Raw genomic sequence first — 17,981 nt, 5'->3', positions numbered from 1 at the left:
TCAGGATAGGGATGGTGCGAGCAAGGTAGAGGTGTGCAAGTTAGTTAGGGACTACTGTATCCAGTGAGATGGAAGTTAGTGTGAGGGTCAGGGCTTAGTATTTTGGGGTAAGGGATTAAAGGTACATGGATAAAGGTCATGGATAGGCTGATGAGGCTCTGACCTGTGTGGCGACCCGTCCATAGCGAGGGGCTTTGGAGCGGGGGAGGAGTCCCACTGGAGAGGTCTGCTCTGGGGCTTCCTGTCTTGCTCAGGGTCCAGCCCACACACAGACTCAGCAGCATGTACAGCATGGACACTGGGATACCATTGTCACAGACTGCAGCATGGGAAGAACAACAGGCAACAGCAGCACTGTCACAAAGAAAACGAAAGACAATACGAAGAAAGAAGCAAGAGGACAGAGAGTGAGAATAAACACTCACACTCTGCCAAGACTGCCCATGATAGGAATGCCCATCCATCCCTGGCATACCTGTGGAACGAGAGCAACAGGTGTGCTGTTTTTACACAACAAACTGATGTTCACTCATCCAAATACCTGAAATTACAGAGTAATCCTGTAATAGCAGTAACTGATGTAAACCTGAACAGGGCTGCTGACAGGGTGACTGTAATAATGACTGGACTGAGTATCACTCACCTGGCCAGGTGGATGTAGTTGAAGAGGGCAGAGATCCCCTGTAGGAACCAAGGCTGTGAGAGAGCACCTTCAGCACCGTGTGCATGGGCCCACCTTTCTCAGGGCCATCCACAGAGGCTGAATGTGATACAGGACGCACCAAAGTAGGCAGGATCCAGCAGACAGTAGAAAATATGCAGGCCTGGTAGGGGGTGGGTCAGGTAGGTTGGGAGGGGGTGGGTCAGGGGGGCAGGTATAGGGAGGAGGGGTGGGCAGGTATAGGGAGGGTGGGCAGGGGGGGTAGGGAGGAGGGGGGGTCAGGGGGGCAGGGAGAGGGTGGGGCAGGGGTAGAGGGGGGCAGTGGTAGGGAGGAGGGTGGGGCAAGGGGGAAGGAGGGTGGGTCAAGGGGACATGGGTAGGAAGGAGGGAAAGGGGGTTAGGCAGGGGGCAGGGGTAGGAAGGAGGGTGGGTCATAGTGCCAGGGGGGGTGGAGACACATACAGTCAAGCATTCAGTGCTGTCTCTGTTTGGAGCCCTAGTCATATCTTAAATTCCAGAAGTATAAAATGGTGTGTTATGATAGCAGACACTTTCATCCAAAGGATTCCAATACTGTAAGCCCCTATCCTGACCAATACTGTAAGCCCCTATCCTGACCAATACTGTAAGCCCCTATCCTGACCAATACTGTAAGCCCCTATTAACTCTCAATTTCCCCTTTGGGATCAGTCAATAAAAACACATTCAATACCAATGACCTAAATACCTTTCCACTGACTCCCTGTCTGTGTCGCTGCCGGGCCACTAGGGGGCGCTACTGCTGTGGGAGCAGTATGAGGAGACGGAGCACCACAGCTACCACGCCCAGCGCAGCATAGCGGGTCTGTTACTCATATCTCTACGTATCATCCTGGCCTTGCTGCTGGCCTCCGTGCTCTACACCATCATCAGCACAGAGAGGAGCGCCCTCAAGAGAGACTTCTACCTCAGCTTCTCCAAGGTAGGCGTAGAAATACAACACAGAATAGCTGGTAACCCTTTCCATGCGTTTATAGTGCCATCTACAGTGCATTATAAGATAGGTTATTCCAGTCTCACTAGTTTGTTTCTCAGGGTTGTTTTATCTGGTTCCTGTGCCACCCTGTGCTGGTCCTACTCTCTGTGGTCTTCAACGAGCATCAGAGAGAAAAGGTGAGAGGACGACACTCTATAGATGTATATATATATTGTACTGACTCATTCGGAAGGTTTTTGGTGTTGATGTTTGTGTGTGTCTGTGTTTCTAGGTTGTGACAATCGGTGTGATTCTGTGCCAGGCTATCTCGGTGGTGATCCTCTACCAGCTTTTCCTGTCCCGTAGCTTATACTGGGAAGTATCTTCTCTCTCCTCTGTCTCACTACCCCTCACCATGTCCAGAGGGGGCCGGGGACGCTACTGACCCCGCGTGCAGGGGGAACACTTTCACTGTGACACACGCCGAGGGCAAAGGGATACACCGTGACACCTGCAGTTAAAGGGACAAAACTTCCACTCCTCTCCGCTCACTCACGGAGAAGGTGCCCCCACAGACAGGTGAGGAAAGAGGAGGGTGGGATGAAGAGAAGGAAGTAGGAAGTTCACCCACAAATATAGAAGAGAAGAGGAATGATGGCCTGCTCATGTAGCTGGATAGCACACCTATTTAATACCCTCCCAAACAGGATGAGAGTGAGACCTGGGTTTAAGCGCACATAAAGTATGTATGTAAATGAGACTCATTTGTTAGTATAKAACAGATGTGGACACAGGTAACTGCCAAAATAATGGAAACACTTGAGTAAAAGAGGGATCYAAAGTGTATTAAAAGCAGGTGCTTCCACACAGGTGTGGTTCCTGGGTTAAGCAATTCACATCCCATCATGCTTAGGGTCATGTATAAAAATTCTGTCTGCCATGGCTGTGGCCCTACACGCTTGACAATGCCCCCATTCACAGGGCAYYGGTAGTCACTGAATGGTTTGATGAGCATGAAAATMATGTAAACCATATGGCCGTCTCAGTCACCAGATCTCAACCGGGGACGGTGTTTTCCACCACCATCAACAAAACATCAAATGATGGAATTTCTCGTGGAAGAATGATGTCGCATCCCTCCAATAGAGTTCCAGAATCTATGCCAAGGTGTATTGAAGCTGTTCTGGCTTGTGGCACAACGCCCTATTAAGACACTTTATGTTGGTGTTTTCTTTATTTTGGCAGTTACCTGTATGTTAGTCTTATTTACAATTGTATGRATGTGTGAAATGTGGTTTACTGTTTTATTTTGAATGTCAAACTTGGGCTGGATTTGATGTCTCTTTCTTTTTCAGACAGAGTATAAGACTCCCAAAATGTTTAAAAGGTTTATAATAGATTACAACGAAAGGTTACTGATTGTCAAATTCCCTGTTAAGTCTTATTCATTGCCGATTAAAGATATCCAGGCGCGGACTGAAATACATTTGTTTACCGTTGATCCATAGAGATATGGATTCATGTTCAGTGTGGTAAATCTCAAACCAATAATATAGTCTGATCTTAACTCTGTCAGAAATAGAAAGTTGGGACGTTTTTCTTAACAGAGTTGCTTCACACTGTTTTACTGCTGTTTCATTCTATTGTCYTCAATTGATTGTTCCTTCTGCGAGGTTCAGGTTTAGGGTGTGCTGAAGCTATTACAGAAATCACATGGACTCATGGAATCTTRGTATCATCCCCAGCACTCCAACACTGCAGCTAGTTGCATGTGTGAGAATCGTATTGCTATTATTATTTGTGTAATTATTGAATTATACTTGYATGTGAACGCTTGGTATTGTTTCGTCTGACATTGGAGCTAGACGTGCAATGTTTAAATGCAGCTTTATTTTCTTTCTCAATCGTTGCAAGTGCCTGAGAAGACAATCACTTTGCTAGTAGAGAAGGTACCTGTGTTTGTCTATTAAAAGATGGGTTTCACATTGACATACATAACCAGTCTGATAGTTAAGTTATGCGGAGATATTGGGGGGGAAATGGTGAACAGAGCAGTGACTGTGTAATGTTCCTATTAAGCATGTTTATAAGGCTGTTTAAATTCATTACTGTATACTTTTGTAAAATAAGTCTGATGCTGATGCAATACAAGAAAATGTCTGCAGGGGGCAGCAGTTCTCTTGATCTGTTACAGTAGCTACTGTAGACCAGCGTTTCTCAACCCTGGTCCTCCAGTACCCCCAACAGTAAACACTTGTATTGTAACCCTGGACAAGCACACCTGATTCAACTTGTCAACTAATCATCAAGCCCTCAATGAGTTGAACGAGGTGCGTTTGTCCAGCGCTGCAACGAAACGGTCTATTGTTGAGCAAAGACACTGCAGTAGACTACTCTCAACCAATGCACACTCAAACCACAGAAGTTACCAGTGTCTTTGCTCAAACTGCCTGCATTTTCATTCAACAATTAAAGACATGATAATTCTGMATAATTCAAACATGGAAGGACAAACCATGAAATGTCACCACGACGCTCCACCTTGAGTACACAAACAGTTTTCCGCTCTCCACTTCCTCAAACGGCTCTGAGAGGTTAATATCAAACACTAACATCAGAGCTTAGCCGAGTCAGTCTCACTTTATTTGGGTAGTTAATCATCTTTGGTTGGTCATTGGTTCCGGTCCGTCTGCTATGGATTCCAGTATGTGACACTAAATAGGCCAATATAACTAGTAGCCTACACAACACAGTCAAAGTTGTGGAAACATGTCGTGGAATGTGGTTAAACTAACCCCAGACTTCTAAACAGTAAACAGTCAAAAGGGGAAGAGTCGTGTTACTGATATTTCTCCACTGCCTGTTGGCCTGTTTTCCTGTTTGGTGGTTTTGGAGTCACMGTCAGTTAGRTGGTTATAATCATTGTTTTCTGGATGCTATTCTTTCACTCATTTTACCTTCATGTTGCAAAAGATCAAGAACATACTATGATYGCTGTGTTTACACAGGCAGCCCAATTCTGTTATTGTTTTCACTAATCTGTCTTTTGACCAATCAGATCAGCTCTAAAAAAGATCTGATGTGAAAAGATCTGATGTGATTGGTCAAAAGACCAATTAGTGGGGTGGGGGGAAATTCAGAATTGGGCTGCCTGTGTAAACGCAGCCTATATGGCACTGAACCTTAGATGAATTAAAACAAATTTGAGAGTGGTGGGCTATTAGTGACAATGAGGACTAGGCCAGCAGCAAAGTAGTGCTCACTCCCACACCAGTTCCATACTGCTGTTTAACCAGGTGCTCCTGTGCTGGTTTACACACATCAGTGGCTCCCTACAGACCAGACCATGGCGTCCATCTTGGGTCTTTTCAGGACACCGGTTACCCACTGGGCTATTTCTGACCTCAGGCACACCAGGACACTGTGGGCTGAGGGGGATGAATACACACAGGACTTATTTTCCTGCAATACCACCATTAACGCCCTTTCTTGTATTATGCAAATAGTCTGACAGGAACGTGCTTGGGCTAATACTGTAACATTCATTTGCACCTTTTTTGACTCTACCACAGAAAGTAGTACCAATTCAGGCAGTACTATTCCATTACAGGGGGGACTTCTTTTAATAGTGTTCCTTTAGATAAGGGGGTTTCTATGTATTCTATATCTAGGTCAGGTAGAGAGTAGCGTAGCTGGCAGCCTGAAACCACAGGCAAAGATGGACAGTTTCTGTTAGATGTATTTGAAATTTACTTATTTTACTTATTTACTTATTTGAATTCAGAGTATTTTGTAATTTGACTTACACTGGGCTGAACTACAATCCAATGTGTTTTGTATTTTCAAAATACTGTAATTTGGATTGTCAAAATACAAAATACTTTTCTATACCATTTTTGATAGCAGTTCACATTTTGTGGCACCTCTTTCACCCTGCATTGGTATCAGAAGTCTGATAGCACTATGGTGTGATACAATTGTCTGCTAAATGAATGAATGAATGTGTTTGTCATCGGCAAGGACTTGGGAGTTTTATTTGGGATTAAAAGAAAGGGAATAGAGCTAAGCACAGGCATAGTCCTAGAGGAAAACCTGGTTCAGTCTGCTTTCCAACAGACACAGAGACAAATCCACCTTTCATCAGGACAATAGCCTAAAACGCAAGGCCAAATATACACTGGAGTTACTTACCAAGACGATATTGAATGTTTGAGTGGCCTAGTTACAGTTTTGACTTAAAATCGACTTGAAAATGGCTGTTTAGCAATGATCAACAACCAACTTGACAGAGCTTGAATAATTTTTTWAAGAATAATGGGCAAATAATATACAATCCAGGTTTGCAAAGCTCTTCGAGACTTACCCAGAAAGCTGTAAAGGTGATTCTAACATGTATTGACTCAGGGGGTTAAATACTTATCTAATGAAGATATATTAGTGTTTTATTTTCCATTTAATTTGTTGTGAATTTTTTGCCACTTTGACATGAGTATGTAGTGTATATCGTTGACAAAAAAATGACAATTACATTATTTTAATCGCACTTTGTAATAACATTTTGAAAAAAGTAAAGCGGTGTGAATACTTTAAGGCACTGTACCATACGTAATGTAACGTTACATACTAGGTTTACGTTTCCTATGTTACGTCTACCCCTGAGTCCATGTTGGAGTACCACCAAGGTTGGACATTTTTGTTCTAGCCCAGCTCAAGCACACCTGATTCACTGGGCTTGAACTTTTGGGGTGGCGTAGGAAACACAGAAAGAAGAAACACTTCTTTAGATGTCACATGTAGACATATTACATATAAACTATATTGTGTACATCACAGGTTGAGATCCCCTCCTACAGAGAGAAGTAGATGAAGAGGAACACCCCCACAGAGCAGACCAGCACCAGGCCCATGTTGAGGACGAGTCTGGTTCTGGGGGTCTCCTGGAGCATCTCCTGCAAAAGCCTCTCTTCCTCCTCGGCTGATCTGGGCCGGGTCTTAGCCGGCTCCTCCTTAAACCCACAGAACCACTCTAGAACCCTCACACACCTCCCCTTCTCCCCTCCTACTCCTCCACAGCAGACCACCCAAGGCTTTTCTTGGTCTACCGCCATTCCGGTGTTTGGAAAGGTTAGGTGGCCGCCATTTTGGAGATTAGATGGAGCCTCCATATAGGATAAAGCCTCCACCCCATTGACACCATTATGGAGGTCTTTGGGCGTCTCCTTGTCCATGCAGCCGTTCCCATTGACATGGGTCTTACTTTGGGGGTTCAGCTTGCTCATCTCCTCGTCTCTCTCCATGTTTGGAGTTGTGTTTCTTTGGCGTAGCCCCCAGAAGGTAGTGGTGCGGACCTGCTCTATGCTCGGTGGAGGGGTGCAGAGGCTAACCACCACAGCCACCAGTCCTGAGACCCAGAACAGCCCGGCTGCCACGTACATGAAATGGACGTCCTTGACAAAAGACGGCCGCTCGTCCGGCTCGTCGCAGTGGGGCTCTCTGTAGACGAACGCAAGCARCAGTCTCGTGGCGCCCAACGCGAARCCCACTATGCCACCCCAGAATGCACCAGTCTCGTTGCAYCGCCGCCATAGGACGCCCAGCAGYAATAGGGCAGCGATGGGCGGGGTCAGGTAGTCAGACACTTCCTGGATGTAGTAGAACATCTGGCCTCCCTGCATCTCGATGATMACAGGAARCCAGGCGATGCTGATAACCACCATGAACACCACGAACACACGCCCCACCACCATCAGCTCCCTCGARGACGCCCGCTCCCGCGCCATTTTGTAAATGTCCAAGGTGAAGATGGTGCTGGCGGAGTTGAAGATGGAGTCCAGGTCGCTCATGAGCGCTGCGATCATCACCGCCATCATCAGGCCACGCAGACCCACCGGCATGACGGACATCACCAGGCGGGGGTAGGCTACGTTAGAACACCCAGCCCTGGATCCACACACCTCCATGCAGTGTTCTGGGCTGATACACGCCAGCTCATCTGCAAACAGGATGCGGGAGATCATCCCGGGAATGACGATGATGAACATGGGCAGGATCTTGAGGAAGCCGGCCATCAGTGTGGAGCCTTTAGCGTGGGAGATGCTCCGTGCGGCTAGCACCCGCTGGACAATGACCTGGTCGGCACACCAGTACCAGATGGAGGCCGGGGTCTGGCCCAGGAGGAAGCCCGGCCAGGGGAGGTCCTTGTCCAGCGGGCCCCTTAAGATGCGCAGGGAGTCGGGCTTGGGCTCCACGTGGCAGGAGGGGATGTAGGTGAAGTTGGAGGATGCTAATATCGCTGTGATGTTCGGTCTGGCTTCCATGTACTTGGTCCGCACCCCTTCCAGGCCACCCACTTTTACCAGGCTAATGGCGGTTAGGCATAGCGCGCCGCCAATCATCAGGAACGCCTGGAGGGTGTCGGTGTAGATGACCGCAACCAGGCCCCCTGTGACGGTCAGCAGCGCGGTCACGGTGATGAGGAGGATGATGGACAGATAGAGATTCCAGCCCAGTGACTCCTGGATGAAGAGCGCGCCGGAGTACAGGTCCACAGAGAGCTTGGTGAAGATGTAGAGCAACAGAGACAGAGCAGCGAAGTAGACCTTYAGCCGTCGGCCGCCYAAGCGCTTGGCCAGGTACTCAGGCATTGTGTAGACCCCAGAGTGGATGTAAACAGGGATGAACACCCAGCCCAGGAGCTGGAGGAGCAGGAGGGCATTGAACTCCCATGCGGCGACTCCGAACCCGCTGGCCGCCCCGGACCCTGCAAGGCCAATGAAATGCTCGCTGCCAATGTTGCTGACGAACAGAGAGGCACCAATCATAGCCCAGTTCATTGATCGGCCGGCTAGGAAGTAACCGCTCACAGTGCTCCGATTGGCTTTCATCATGGCGAAGAAGCCAATGGCAAGGACCAGGATGAAGTACAGCACCACWACAACGATGTCCGCCGCCTCCATGGTGGTGGGAGKCATCTTGGATYATACTTCTAAAGACAGTTATTGAGGAGTTACGTGATATGGTTGCTTTAGTGATCAGTACCCTTTCAATTTAAGTACCAGTCTTTCAGTTGATTATGAGAGATTCTAAGACACTGAATGCTTGGATGCTGCAGGCGAGTCAGGTCCAGTTCAGGTCTTGGTGAGGTATTCCCACAGAAAGGCACCCTAAGGGTTGACGGGGAATACTGTAAGTTGGAGGTAGCAGCTCATCTGTATCGACGCTCCTACAATAGAGCATAAAAACACAACAGATCAGGGTTGGTAAAACCTTTTTTAAATAAATGGAGGTTGAATAAATAAGAAGATCTACAATACATCTAAAAAGAAATAGCGGGTCAAGATAAACTGGATTTGAGTTGTGGCAAAAGTATTTTAATTAAGTCGTGGCTGGGTCCTGGCCAGGAACATTGGTTTCGCTGACTTGGTTGGCCACTAAAAAACCTCAAAAGCTATAAAAGGGTCACAGTGAAAAAGGCATTCGGGAACCACTGATCTATAACACATAGCTAGCAGTATAGTAGTACTAGTCTTGTATGAGTTTTGTACAGTTCAATGGGTGCATGCATACTTACCCCTACCAGTCCCACCCTCACGCTTTATTTCTCAGTTTAACTGACGACTACTCCCCTTATAGCTGTGTAAACATTCATCCAATTTTAACATGCTGTAGCTGGATCTTCTTGTGTCAGATGGGTGTACATATTTGTAGTATTTAGGTTTGACTCAGATTTATGTCAAATAGTTCCATTGGGTATTGTTTGTTTATCTGGGTTATTTTGAAGAGATACATGTCACAAAGGGATGGATGTGTCTGAGTTACTGTACGCCCAAATSTGTGCTCCTTCTAGAATCAATAGCTCTGGTGTGTTTGTGGGACAGTCAAAGCCTTACAGTGGAATGGACATAGGGATGTGTCTGTTACTTACATTCATTCAAATGTGTCCAGGCAAAGCCTCACAGGGCTACCAAACCACATTAAATTGGAAGATAACCCTAAGCGAAAGACTTGACAGACAGTAAAGATGAATAAGTTAAGGACATTTTTGAACGATCACTAATTCTGATCCAAACTTTACAAAATTGTCATTAAGGATCATCTTTCTCTCTGGCTTCATCTGGTGATTCCAGAATTATGATAGACAGAATATATGATTGATTAGCAGTGTTGAGGAGTAGTGAACAACACATAGTTCCACTCGTAATTGAACTACATTTACTATATAGCAATTTAAATTACTACATAGTAAATGTAGTTAACTACATTTTGCAGGAGGGTGGTGGGAGTTGAACTTAATTCAAATGTTGGTAGGGTTTTCAGTAGTTAATTACTTTTGTGCCATGTAACGGTGTAGCTAACTACTGAAACTACACTACTTTTTAATGGGTGAAGTAGGCAAGAATATCCTTTTTCTGCATCAGACCTGCCTAATTCTCACTTGAAACAGTTTATGTGTTTAATAGTGATGGGTTCTGGGTTCTGACTCCTAAACTTGGAATAGTGTTAATTATCAGGTATCCTATTGGAATATTGAGTGCTATAGTCTAGGGTCTACACCAGAAGTTAGTGGTTATCCTGTATGGGGGTGGAAGAATTGTAGTATGGGTGGAGGCAATTAAAGCTTGCAATGTACTGAGTGCAGGGAAGGGGCAATCACATGTGCCAAGCACTGATAAGGGTGGTGCGATGTGGTTTAGTGAGGAAGGGGGCCAACGTTAGGTCAGGTCACATTAAGGGAGAAGGAACGATTTTATGGCCCGCATCACTTAATTTCCTGCCTAGCAATAAAGATGTAATGTTTTAGAGAGAAGGAGGACGTCACCCAAATTGGGGTATATACACTGCTCAAATAAAATAAAGGGAACACTTAAACAACACAATGTAACTCCAAGTCAATCACACTTCTGTGAAATCAAACGGTCCACTTAGGAAGCAACACTGATTGACAATAAATTCACATGTCTGTTGTGCAAATGGAATAGACAACAGGTGGATATATTAGGCAATTAGCAAGACACCCAATAAAGGAGTGGTTCTGCAGGTGGTGACCCAGACCACTTCTCAGTTCCTATGCTTCTGGCTGATGTTTTGGTCACTTTTGAATGCTGGCGGTGCTTTCACTCTAGTGGTAGCATGAGACGGAGTCTACAAACCCACACAGTGGCTCAGGTAGTCACCATGCGATGGCACACAGGCGAGCTGTGGCAAAAGGTTTGTGTGTGCGTTCTGTCAGAGTAGTGTCCAGAGCATGGAGGCGCTGCCAGGAGACAGGCCAGTACATCAGGAGACGTGGAGGAGGCGTAGGAGGGCAACAACCCGCAGCAGCAGGACCGCTACCTCACCTTTGTGCAAGGAGGAGCAGGAGGAGCACTGCCAGAGCCTCTGCAAAATGACCTCCAGCAGGCCACAAATGTGCATGTGTCTGCTCAAACGGTCAGAAACAGACTCCATGAGGGTGGTATGAGGGCCCGACGTCCACAGGTGGGGTTGTGCTTACAGGCCAACACCGTGCAGGACGTTTGGCATTTGCCAGAGAACACCAAGATTGGCAAATTCGCCACTGGCGCCCTGTGCTCTTCACAGATGAAAGCAGGTTCACACTGAGCACATGTGACAGACGTGACAGAGTCTGGAGACGCCGTGGAGAACGTTCTGCTGCCTGAACATCCTCCAGCATGACCGGTTTGGCGTGGGTCAGTCATGGTGTGGGTGGCATTTCTTTGGGGGGCCGCACAGCCCTCCATGTGCTCGCCAGAGGTAGCCTGACTGCCATTAGGTACCGAGATGAGATCCTCAGACCCCTTGTGAGACCATATGCTGGTGCGGTTGCCCTGGGTTCCTCCTAATGCAAGACAATGCTAGACCTCATGTGGCTGGAGTGTGTCAGCAGTTCCTGCAAGAGGAAGGCATTGATGCTATGGACCGCCCGTTCCCCAGACCTGAATCCAATTGAGCAGGTCTCTCTCCATCCACCAACGCCACGTTGCATCACAGACTGTCCAGGAGTTGGCGGATGCTTTAGTCCAGGTCTGGGAGGAGATCCCTCAGGAGACCATCCGCCACCTCATCAGGAGCATGCCCAGGCGTTGAGGGAGGTCATACAGGCACGTGGAGGCCACACACACTACTGAGCCTCATTTTGACTTGTTTTAAGGACATTACATCAAAGTTGGATCAGCCTGTAGTGTGGTTTTCCACTTTAATTTTGAGTGTGACTCCAAATCCAGACCTCCATGGTTGATAATTTGATTTCCATTGATATTTTTGGTGTGATTTTGTTGTCAGCACATTCAACTATGTAAAGAAAAAAGTATTTAATAAGAATATTTCATTCATTCAGATCTAGGATGTGTTATTTTAGTGTTCCCTTTATTTTTTTGAGCAGTGTATAWATATATATATTACCACTGGTGGAACCATGTCTTTGTCMTATGCAGCTGTATGACCCAATGGGTGAATAAACTTGGTTTAAGCTTTACTAATCATCCGTGAGTTTTACTAGGCTAAATTACAATAGGCTAAATTACACATTCTGTAAACATCGGACTCCAGAATGATCTGTTCTTGCAATTTGTAGTCTATGACGTTTCAGATTTAGATATGAGAATTTTTCTAAGTAGTTTGGATGTATTGAACTACTTTTTCAAAGCAACTTTAGTTAAGAAAAGAAAAATATAGTTAAGGGTCTCTTTAGTATAGCTTAACTTCTTTGAGTGTGAAGTAATTGTTAGCTTGGTAAACTATATTGTCAGAGAAGCTTCCCCAACACTTTTGATTAGAAGCGCCCCAAGTCCCCTAGACACTGGAACTCAGTGGCTACCTCAGGACACCATGTGGGAGAGATGTTAGCAGGTATCGGAGGCCTTTATTTTCAAGGGGACTTTGTTGTATATTTAGAGTTTCTGGGAGTTTATCTTTTTGAGTGCAATTTTGTGTGAAATATTAGCTTTTTCTAACCAGTGTGTGAAAKCTATTATTGCACGTGTGCTTTTGCGGTGTTTTTCACTATCAAGTGTGAGGAAGCACTCATTAAGAGGGTGAGAATGACACAGGTGTGACTTATCGGCATGTTTAACCTAAGTAGCATTTCTATTGGTTAATTGCCTGATCACGTGATATAAATTATATACACTGAACAAAAATATAAACGCAACATGTAAAGTGTTTCYTGAGCTGAAATAAAAGAACCCAGAAATGTTCCATACGCACGAAAGCTTATTTCTCTCAAATGTGCACAAATTTGTTTACATCCYTGTTAGAGAGCATTTCTCCTTTGCCAAAATAATCTATCCATCTGACAGGTGTGGCATATCAAGAATCTGATTAAAACAGCATGATCATTACACAGGTGCACCTTGTGCCGGGGGACAATAAAAGACCACCAAAATYTYAAGTTATCACAACACAGTGTCTCAGATATCTCAAGTTGAGGGAGCATTCAATTGGCATGCTGACMGTAGGAATGTCCACCAGAGCTGTTGCCAGATAATTGAATGTACATTTTTCTACCATAAGCCGCCTCCAACATTGTATTAGAGAATTTGGTAGTACTTCCAACCGGCCGCACAACCGCAGACCATGTATAACCACGCCAGCCAGGACCTCCACATCCGGCTTCTTCACCTGTGGTATTGTCTGAGACCAGTCACCCGGACAGCTGATGAAACTGTAGGTTCTGCAAAAACTGTCAGAAATCGTCTTAGGGAAGCTCATCTGCGTGCTCGTCATCCTCACCAGGGTCTTGACCTGACCGCAGTTCAGCGTTGTACCGGACTTCAGGGGGCAAATGCTCACCGTTGATCGCTGCTGGAAAAGTCTGCTCTTRATGGATGAATCCCAGTTTCAACTGTACCAGGCAGATAGCGTGTATGGCGTCGTGATGGGCGAGTGGTTCGCTGATGTCAACGTTGTGAACAGAGTGGGGTTATGGTATTGGCAGGCATAAGCTATGGACAACGAACACAATTGCATGTTATCGGTGGCAATTTGAATCCACAGAGATACCGTGACGAGATCCTGAGGCCCATTATTGTGGCATTCATCAGCCGCCATCACCTCATGTTTCAGCATGATAATGCACGGCCCCATGTCGCAAGGATCTGTATACAATTCCTGGAAGCTGAAAATGTCCCTGTTCTTCCATGACCTGCATACTCATCAGACATGTCACCCATTGAGCATGTTTGGGATGRTCTGGATTGACATGTACATCAGCGTGTTCCAGTTCCCGACAATATCCTGCAACTTCGAACAGCCATTGATTAGGGCCCAATTAATTTTGATTTCCTTATATGAACTGTAACTCAGTAAAATCATTGAAATTGGTGCATGCTAAATTTATATATTTTTGCTCAGTGTATATTTAAACCCCCTTGTTTATGGACGCGTTCCTCTGCCCAGATGTTGTTGACGCCTGCCAGATAAGTATTTTACGTATCAGCTAACCACATATGTTTTGGCAATCTGTCAGTTGGACAGTGGATGATGTGGCACGCAACCATTATCTAATGCATGCAACGTCTGAGCAGGGGAATGCCACCTTTGGCTGTGTTCGAGAGGATCAAAACCATAATGTACAGTGCCTTGCAAAAGTATTCATTCCCCTTGGCGTTTTTCCTATTTTGTTGCATTACAACCTGTAATTTAAATAGATTTTTATTTGGATTTCATGTAATGGACATACACAAAATAGTCCAAATTGGTGAAGTGAAATGAAAAAAATAACATGTTTCAAAGAATTCAAAAAAATACAAAACGGAAAAGTGGTGCGTGCATATGTATTCACCCCCTTRGCTATGAAGCCCCTACATAAGATCTGGTGCAACCAATTACCTTCAGAAGTCACATAATTAGTTAAATAAAGTCCCCCATCATGCTGTGGGGATGTTTTTCATTGGCAGGGACTGGGAAACTGGTCAGAATTGAAGGAATGATGGAAGGCGCTAAATACAAGGAAATTCTTGAGGGGAAACCTGTTTCAGTCTTCCAGAGATTTGAGACTGGGACGGAGGATCACCTTCCAGCAGGACAATGACCCTAAGCATACTGCTAAAGCAACACTCGAGTGGTTTAAGGGGAAACATTTAAATGTCTTGTAATGGCCTAGTCAAAGCCCAGACCTCAATCCAATTGAGAATTTGTGGTATGACTTAAAGATTGCTGACCACCAGCAGAACCCATCCAACTTGATGGAGCTGGAGCAGTTTTGCCTTGAAGAATGGGCAAAAATCCCAGTGGCTAGATGTGCCAAGCTTATAGAGACATACCCCAAGAGACTTGCAGCTGTAATTGCTGCAAAAAGTGGCTCTACAAAGTATTGACTCTGGGGGGGTGAATAGCTAAGCACACTCAAGTTCTCAATTCCTTTGTCTTATTTCATGTTTGTTTCACCACAAAAAATATTTTGCATCTTCAAAGTGGTATGCATGTTATGTAAATCAAATGATACAAACCCTAAAAAATTATACATTTTAATTCCAGGTTGTAAGACAACAAAATAGGAAAAATGCCAAGGGGGTGAATATTTTCGCAAGCCACTGTATCATGGATAAATTGGGACTGACTGATCTACAAATAATATGAAGTAGTTATTTATGAGTAGTTATTTTTATCGATCAGTCAGCCGGCAGTCGCCTGCAATGTTTAACAAGCCCTGTGTGCAGCCGCCCACAGGAAGTGATCCAGTCCAGAGGCATGTTGGATCACTGTTTGCTGAAAGCTTTTTATGGCAGGCTGATACGATTGGAGGTGGTAAACAAAGTTTGTGCTGTATTTGACTAAGGGCGCGTTCCTCTGCCAAGGCGTTGCTGACACATGCCAGATCTTATTGGATAGATTTTTTAAAGTATCAGCTAACCACATGGTTGTGTTCCCCTGCTCAGACGTTGCATCCACCAACCAATGGTGTGCCACATGATCGACTGAAAGATTGCTATAACATATGATGTGGTTAGCTGATACATAAAATACCTGTCCAGTCGTTGTAAGATCTGGTATGCGTCAGCAACGCCTGGACAGAGGAACGCGCCCTTAGTCAATTACAGCACAAACTTGACCTATGTCTTAGCGCTGAAGATGGACACCTGTCTGCTGGGCTGCGTCGCTTCCTGTGCCCCTTTTTGTTTGGCTTGGATGTGTCTGATTTTAAGTAGCATGGTTTTTAAAGAAAAGTTAACGAGAAAGAATGTTCATTTCCATATACAATTTAACTGAATAGAGTACCACAGTATGAGTCATAATATCCATATAACCTAGCGGTCAAACAAGGAAATGGTTCCAATCATTTTTCCACCATTCATTTTTCCAACGAAACACAGCCCTTATTTTAAGTGTTCCTAAAAATGTCCTAATGAGAAAAATGAATGGTGGAAAAACAATTGGAACCCTTTTCCTGTTTGACCGCTAGGTTTTATGGGTATTATGACACCTCCACTGTGGGGTTCTATAGTGAAACCAAATTGAGAATGTGCCGGAACTGAGAATTTGCTGAAACTGATTGAAAACCTTGCCTTACCATGTTTAATTGCAGGATAACCATACGTGACAGACAGTAAGATGAATAAGTTAAGGAAATGTTTGAACAATCAATTCTGATCCAAACTTTGCACAAGTGTCAATAAGGCTCATCTTTCTCGCTTGCTTTATCTGGTGACTCCAACATTATGATACAGTATTCATAATGTTTCTCTAAAAACTGGAGAGTAACCTAATGTATGATTGAAGCGCACCAAGGTCCTTAGACACTGGAACACTCCATTGGAACGGTGGAAATTCTGTGCGTAAAGTGAGGTGCACTAGCGCGCAATCCAGAAGTGGTCACTAGACTAACAGGTTTAAGGAGAACTAACAGGTTTCAACTCATTTTTCAGGTGAATGTGTCACTTTCCACCTTGTGACATTTAGTGTAGCATCAGCTGGGTCTGGGCCACTGAGTGGGCAGTTGTGGAGCAGGGACCATTTTAGTTTCATGGTCTGGTGTTTGTGCCCTTCTAGGTTTTGCAGTCTCTCCCATGGGTGGTTCTGGGCGCAGGTGAGGAAGTCAGTCTCTCCCTGCTGGTCCGTGAGACACTAACTGGTCTGGGGCATGTTAAGGTGCCTTGTGGGTGAAGGATAAATGGCTCTAAGGAACTGGTTGGAGGTGTGTGGCCTGGTGAGCTGAGGGCAATGTGCCAGCAATAGGGCAGGTCAACACCGCTATGGGAGCCCTGGCTGCCTCAGGACACCATGTGGTAGAGTTGCTAGCAGGTATTGGAGGTCTATTTTTCCATGGGGACTTTGTTGTATAGTTAGAGTTTCAGGGAGTTTATCTTTGAGTGTAATTTGTGTGTGAAATATTTGCCTTTTCTAACCAGTGTGTTAAACCTATTATTGCACATGTACTTTTGCATAGGAAACGCTCATTGTAAGTGGGTGAGAATGTCACCTGTGACTTATTGGCATGTTTAACCTAAGTAGCATTTTCTATTGGTTAATTGCCTGGTCATGAGCTAAATTATAGTATTTTAAAAACTATTTTTTCCAGGCAGCTACCCACAGGAAGTGACGCTGTCCCGAGGCATGGTGGATCATTGTTCGCGGAAAGCTTATTATGACAGGCTGATATGTTTGGTGAGAGTACAAATGGAGACTGTGCTGCGAGGTTTGCTACACTGACGAAATCTAGATGATGGACACCTGCCTGATGGGCTTGCTGTGCCCCTTTTTGTTTGCGTCTGATTTTAAAGTAACGGTAACGACATCGAAATGAACATAACTGAATTGTGAAACCGATAGAAAAACATGCCTTACAAAATAATTGTTAGTCACTTTTGTCTGCCTCTTGCTTCACGCTGCCTGCTTAACTAAGACCTAGAACCTGTCACTTTCCACGTGACAAACGCACCACTGTTTAGGATTTTTCTACAGCCTGACTCCATACATTTAATTATGACATTGTTTGTAACGCTTGTACTTACCATTTCCAGCAGCCCTTCTCTGACTAATCTCTCCAACACCGGACTCACGGCATCAATCACGCTCCTTCCTAGGCAGGTAGATTAGGTGCAACTTTTTTCACAGGTTGCATTCCTATTTTGGTTTGACAGCATAGTGCCATTTCTATGAACACGCCCCCCATCTTTGCCTATGGCGTAGATGCACGCTCTAGCCTCAAGTTTTAGCATAATTGGTGACGGAATTATTAGTCGGTTTCCATCCAATTGGCATTTCCCCATCAGATGTTTCCATCAAATTTACTTGTTTCTGTAAAGTCTGTGCGTGACGTGCACGCAAATAACTTTCGCAGTTAAATTCCCATTTCCGGAATATAACAAAACTAGTTAAGTAGATTTCCATTGCATTTTCAACTCTACTGATGGTTTTGAAACTAAA

General features: G+C 45.1%; 2 protein-coding genes across 2 annotated transcripts in view; one reads left to right on the top strand and one right to left on the bottom strand.

Annotated features, from left to right (window-relative positions):
* LOC112076371 (integral membrane protein GPR180) overlaps window positions 1-3,614 on the top strand; it is a 5,225-nt gene extending 1,611 nt beyond the window's left edge. The window contains exons 3-5 of the mRNA XM_024143172.2: window positions 1,431-1,622; window positions 1,736-1,813; window positions 1,909-3,614. Coding sequence (XP_023998940.2) covers window positions 1,431-1,622; window positions 1,736-1,813; window positions 1,909-2,061 — 423 coding nt within the window. The 3' untranslated portion in view covers window positions 2,062-3,614. The remainder of the gene's footprint in view (window positions 1-1,430; window positions 1,623-1,735; window positions 1,814-1,908) is intronic.
* Window positions 3,615-6,145: 2,531 nt separating this feature from the next.
* LOC112076370 (sodium/myo-inositol cotransporter-like) lies at window positions 6,146-17,741 on the bottom strand. The gene is made up of 2 exons (XM_024143171.2): window positions 17,567-17,741; window positions 6,146-8,838 (listed from the first exon to the last, which is right to left on the bottom strand). The coding sequence occupies exon 2, from the start codon at window positions 8,585-8,587 to the stop codon at window positions 6,464-6,466; it is 2,124 nt and encodes a 707-aa protein (XP_023998939.1). The 5' UTR covers window positions 8,588-8,838; window positions 17,567-17,741; the 3' UTR covers window positions 6,146-6,463.
* Between the last annotated feature and the right edge of the window lie 240 nt (window positions 17,742-17,981).

This window comes from Salvelinus sp. IW2-2015, unplaced genomic scaffold (genome assembly GCF_002910315.2).
Source record: "Salvelinus sp. IW2-2015 unplaced genomic scaffold, ASM291031v2 Un_scaffold3709, whole genome shotgun sequence".
Classification (NCBI taxonomy): Eukaryota; Metazoa; Chordata; class Actinopteri; order Salmoniformes; family Salmonidae; genus Salvelinus; species Salvelinus sp. IW2-2015.
Note: the sequence above shows the minus strand (reverse complement) of the source record. Positions and strands in the feature narration are given on the sequence as shown.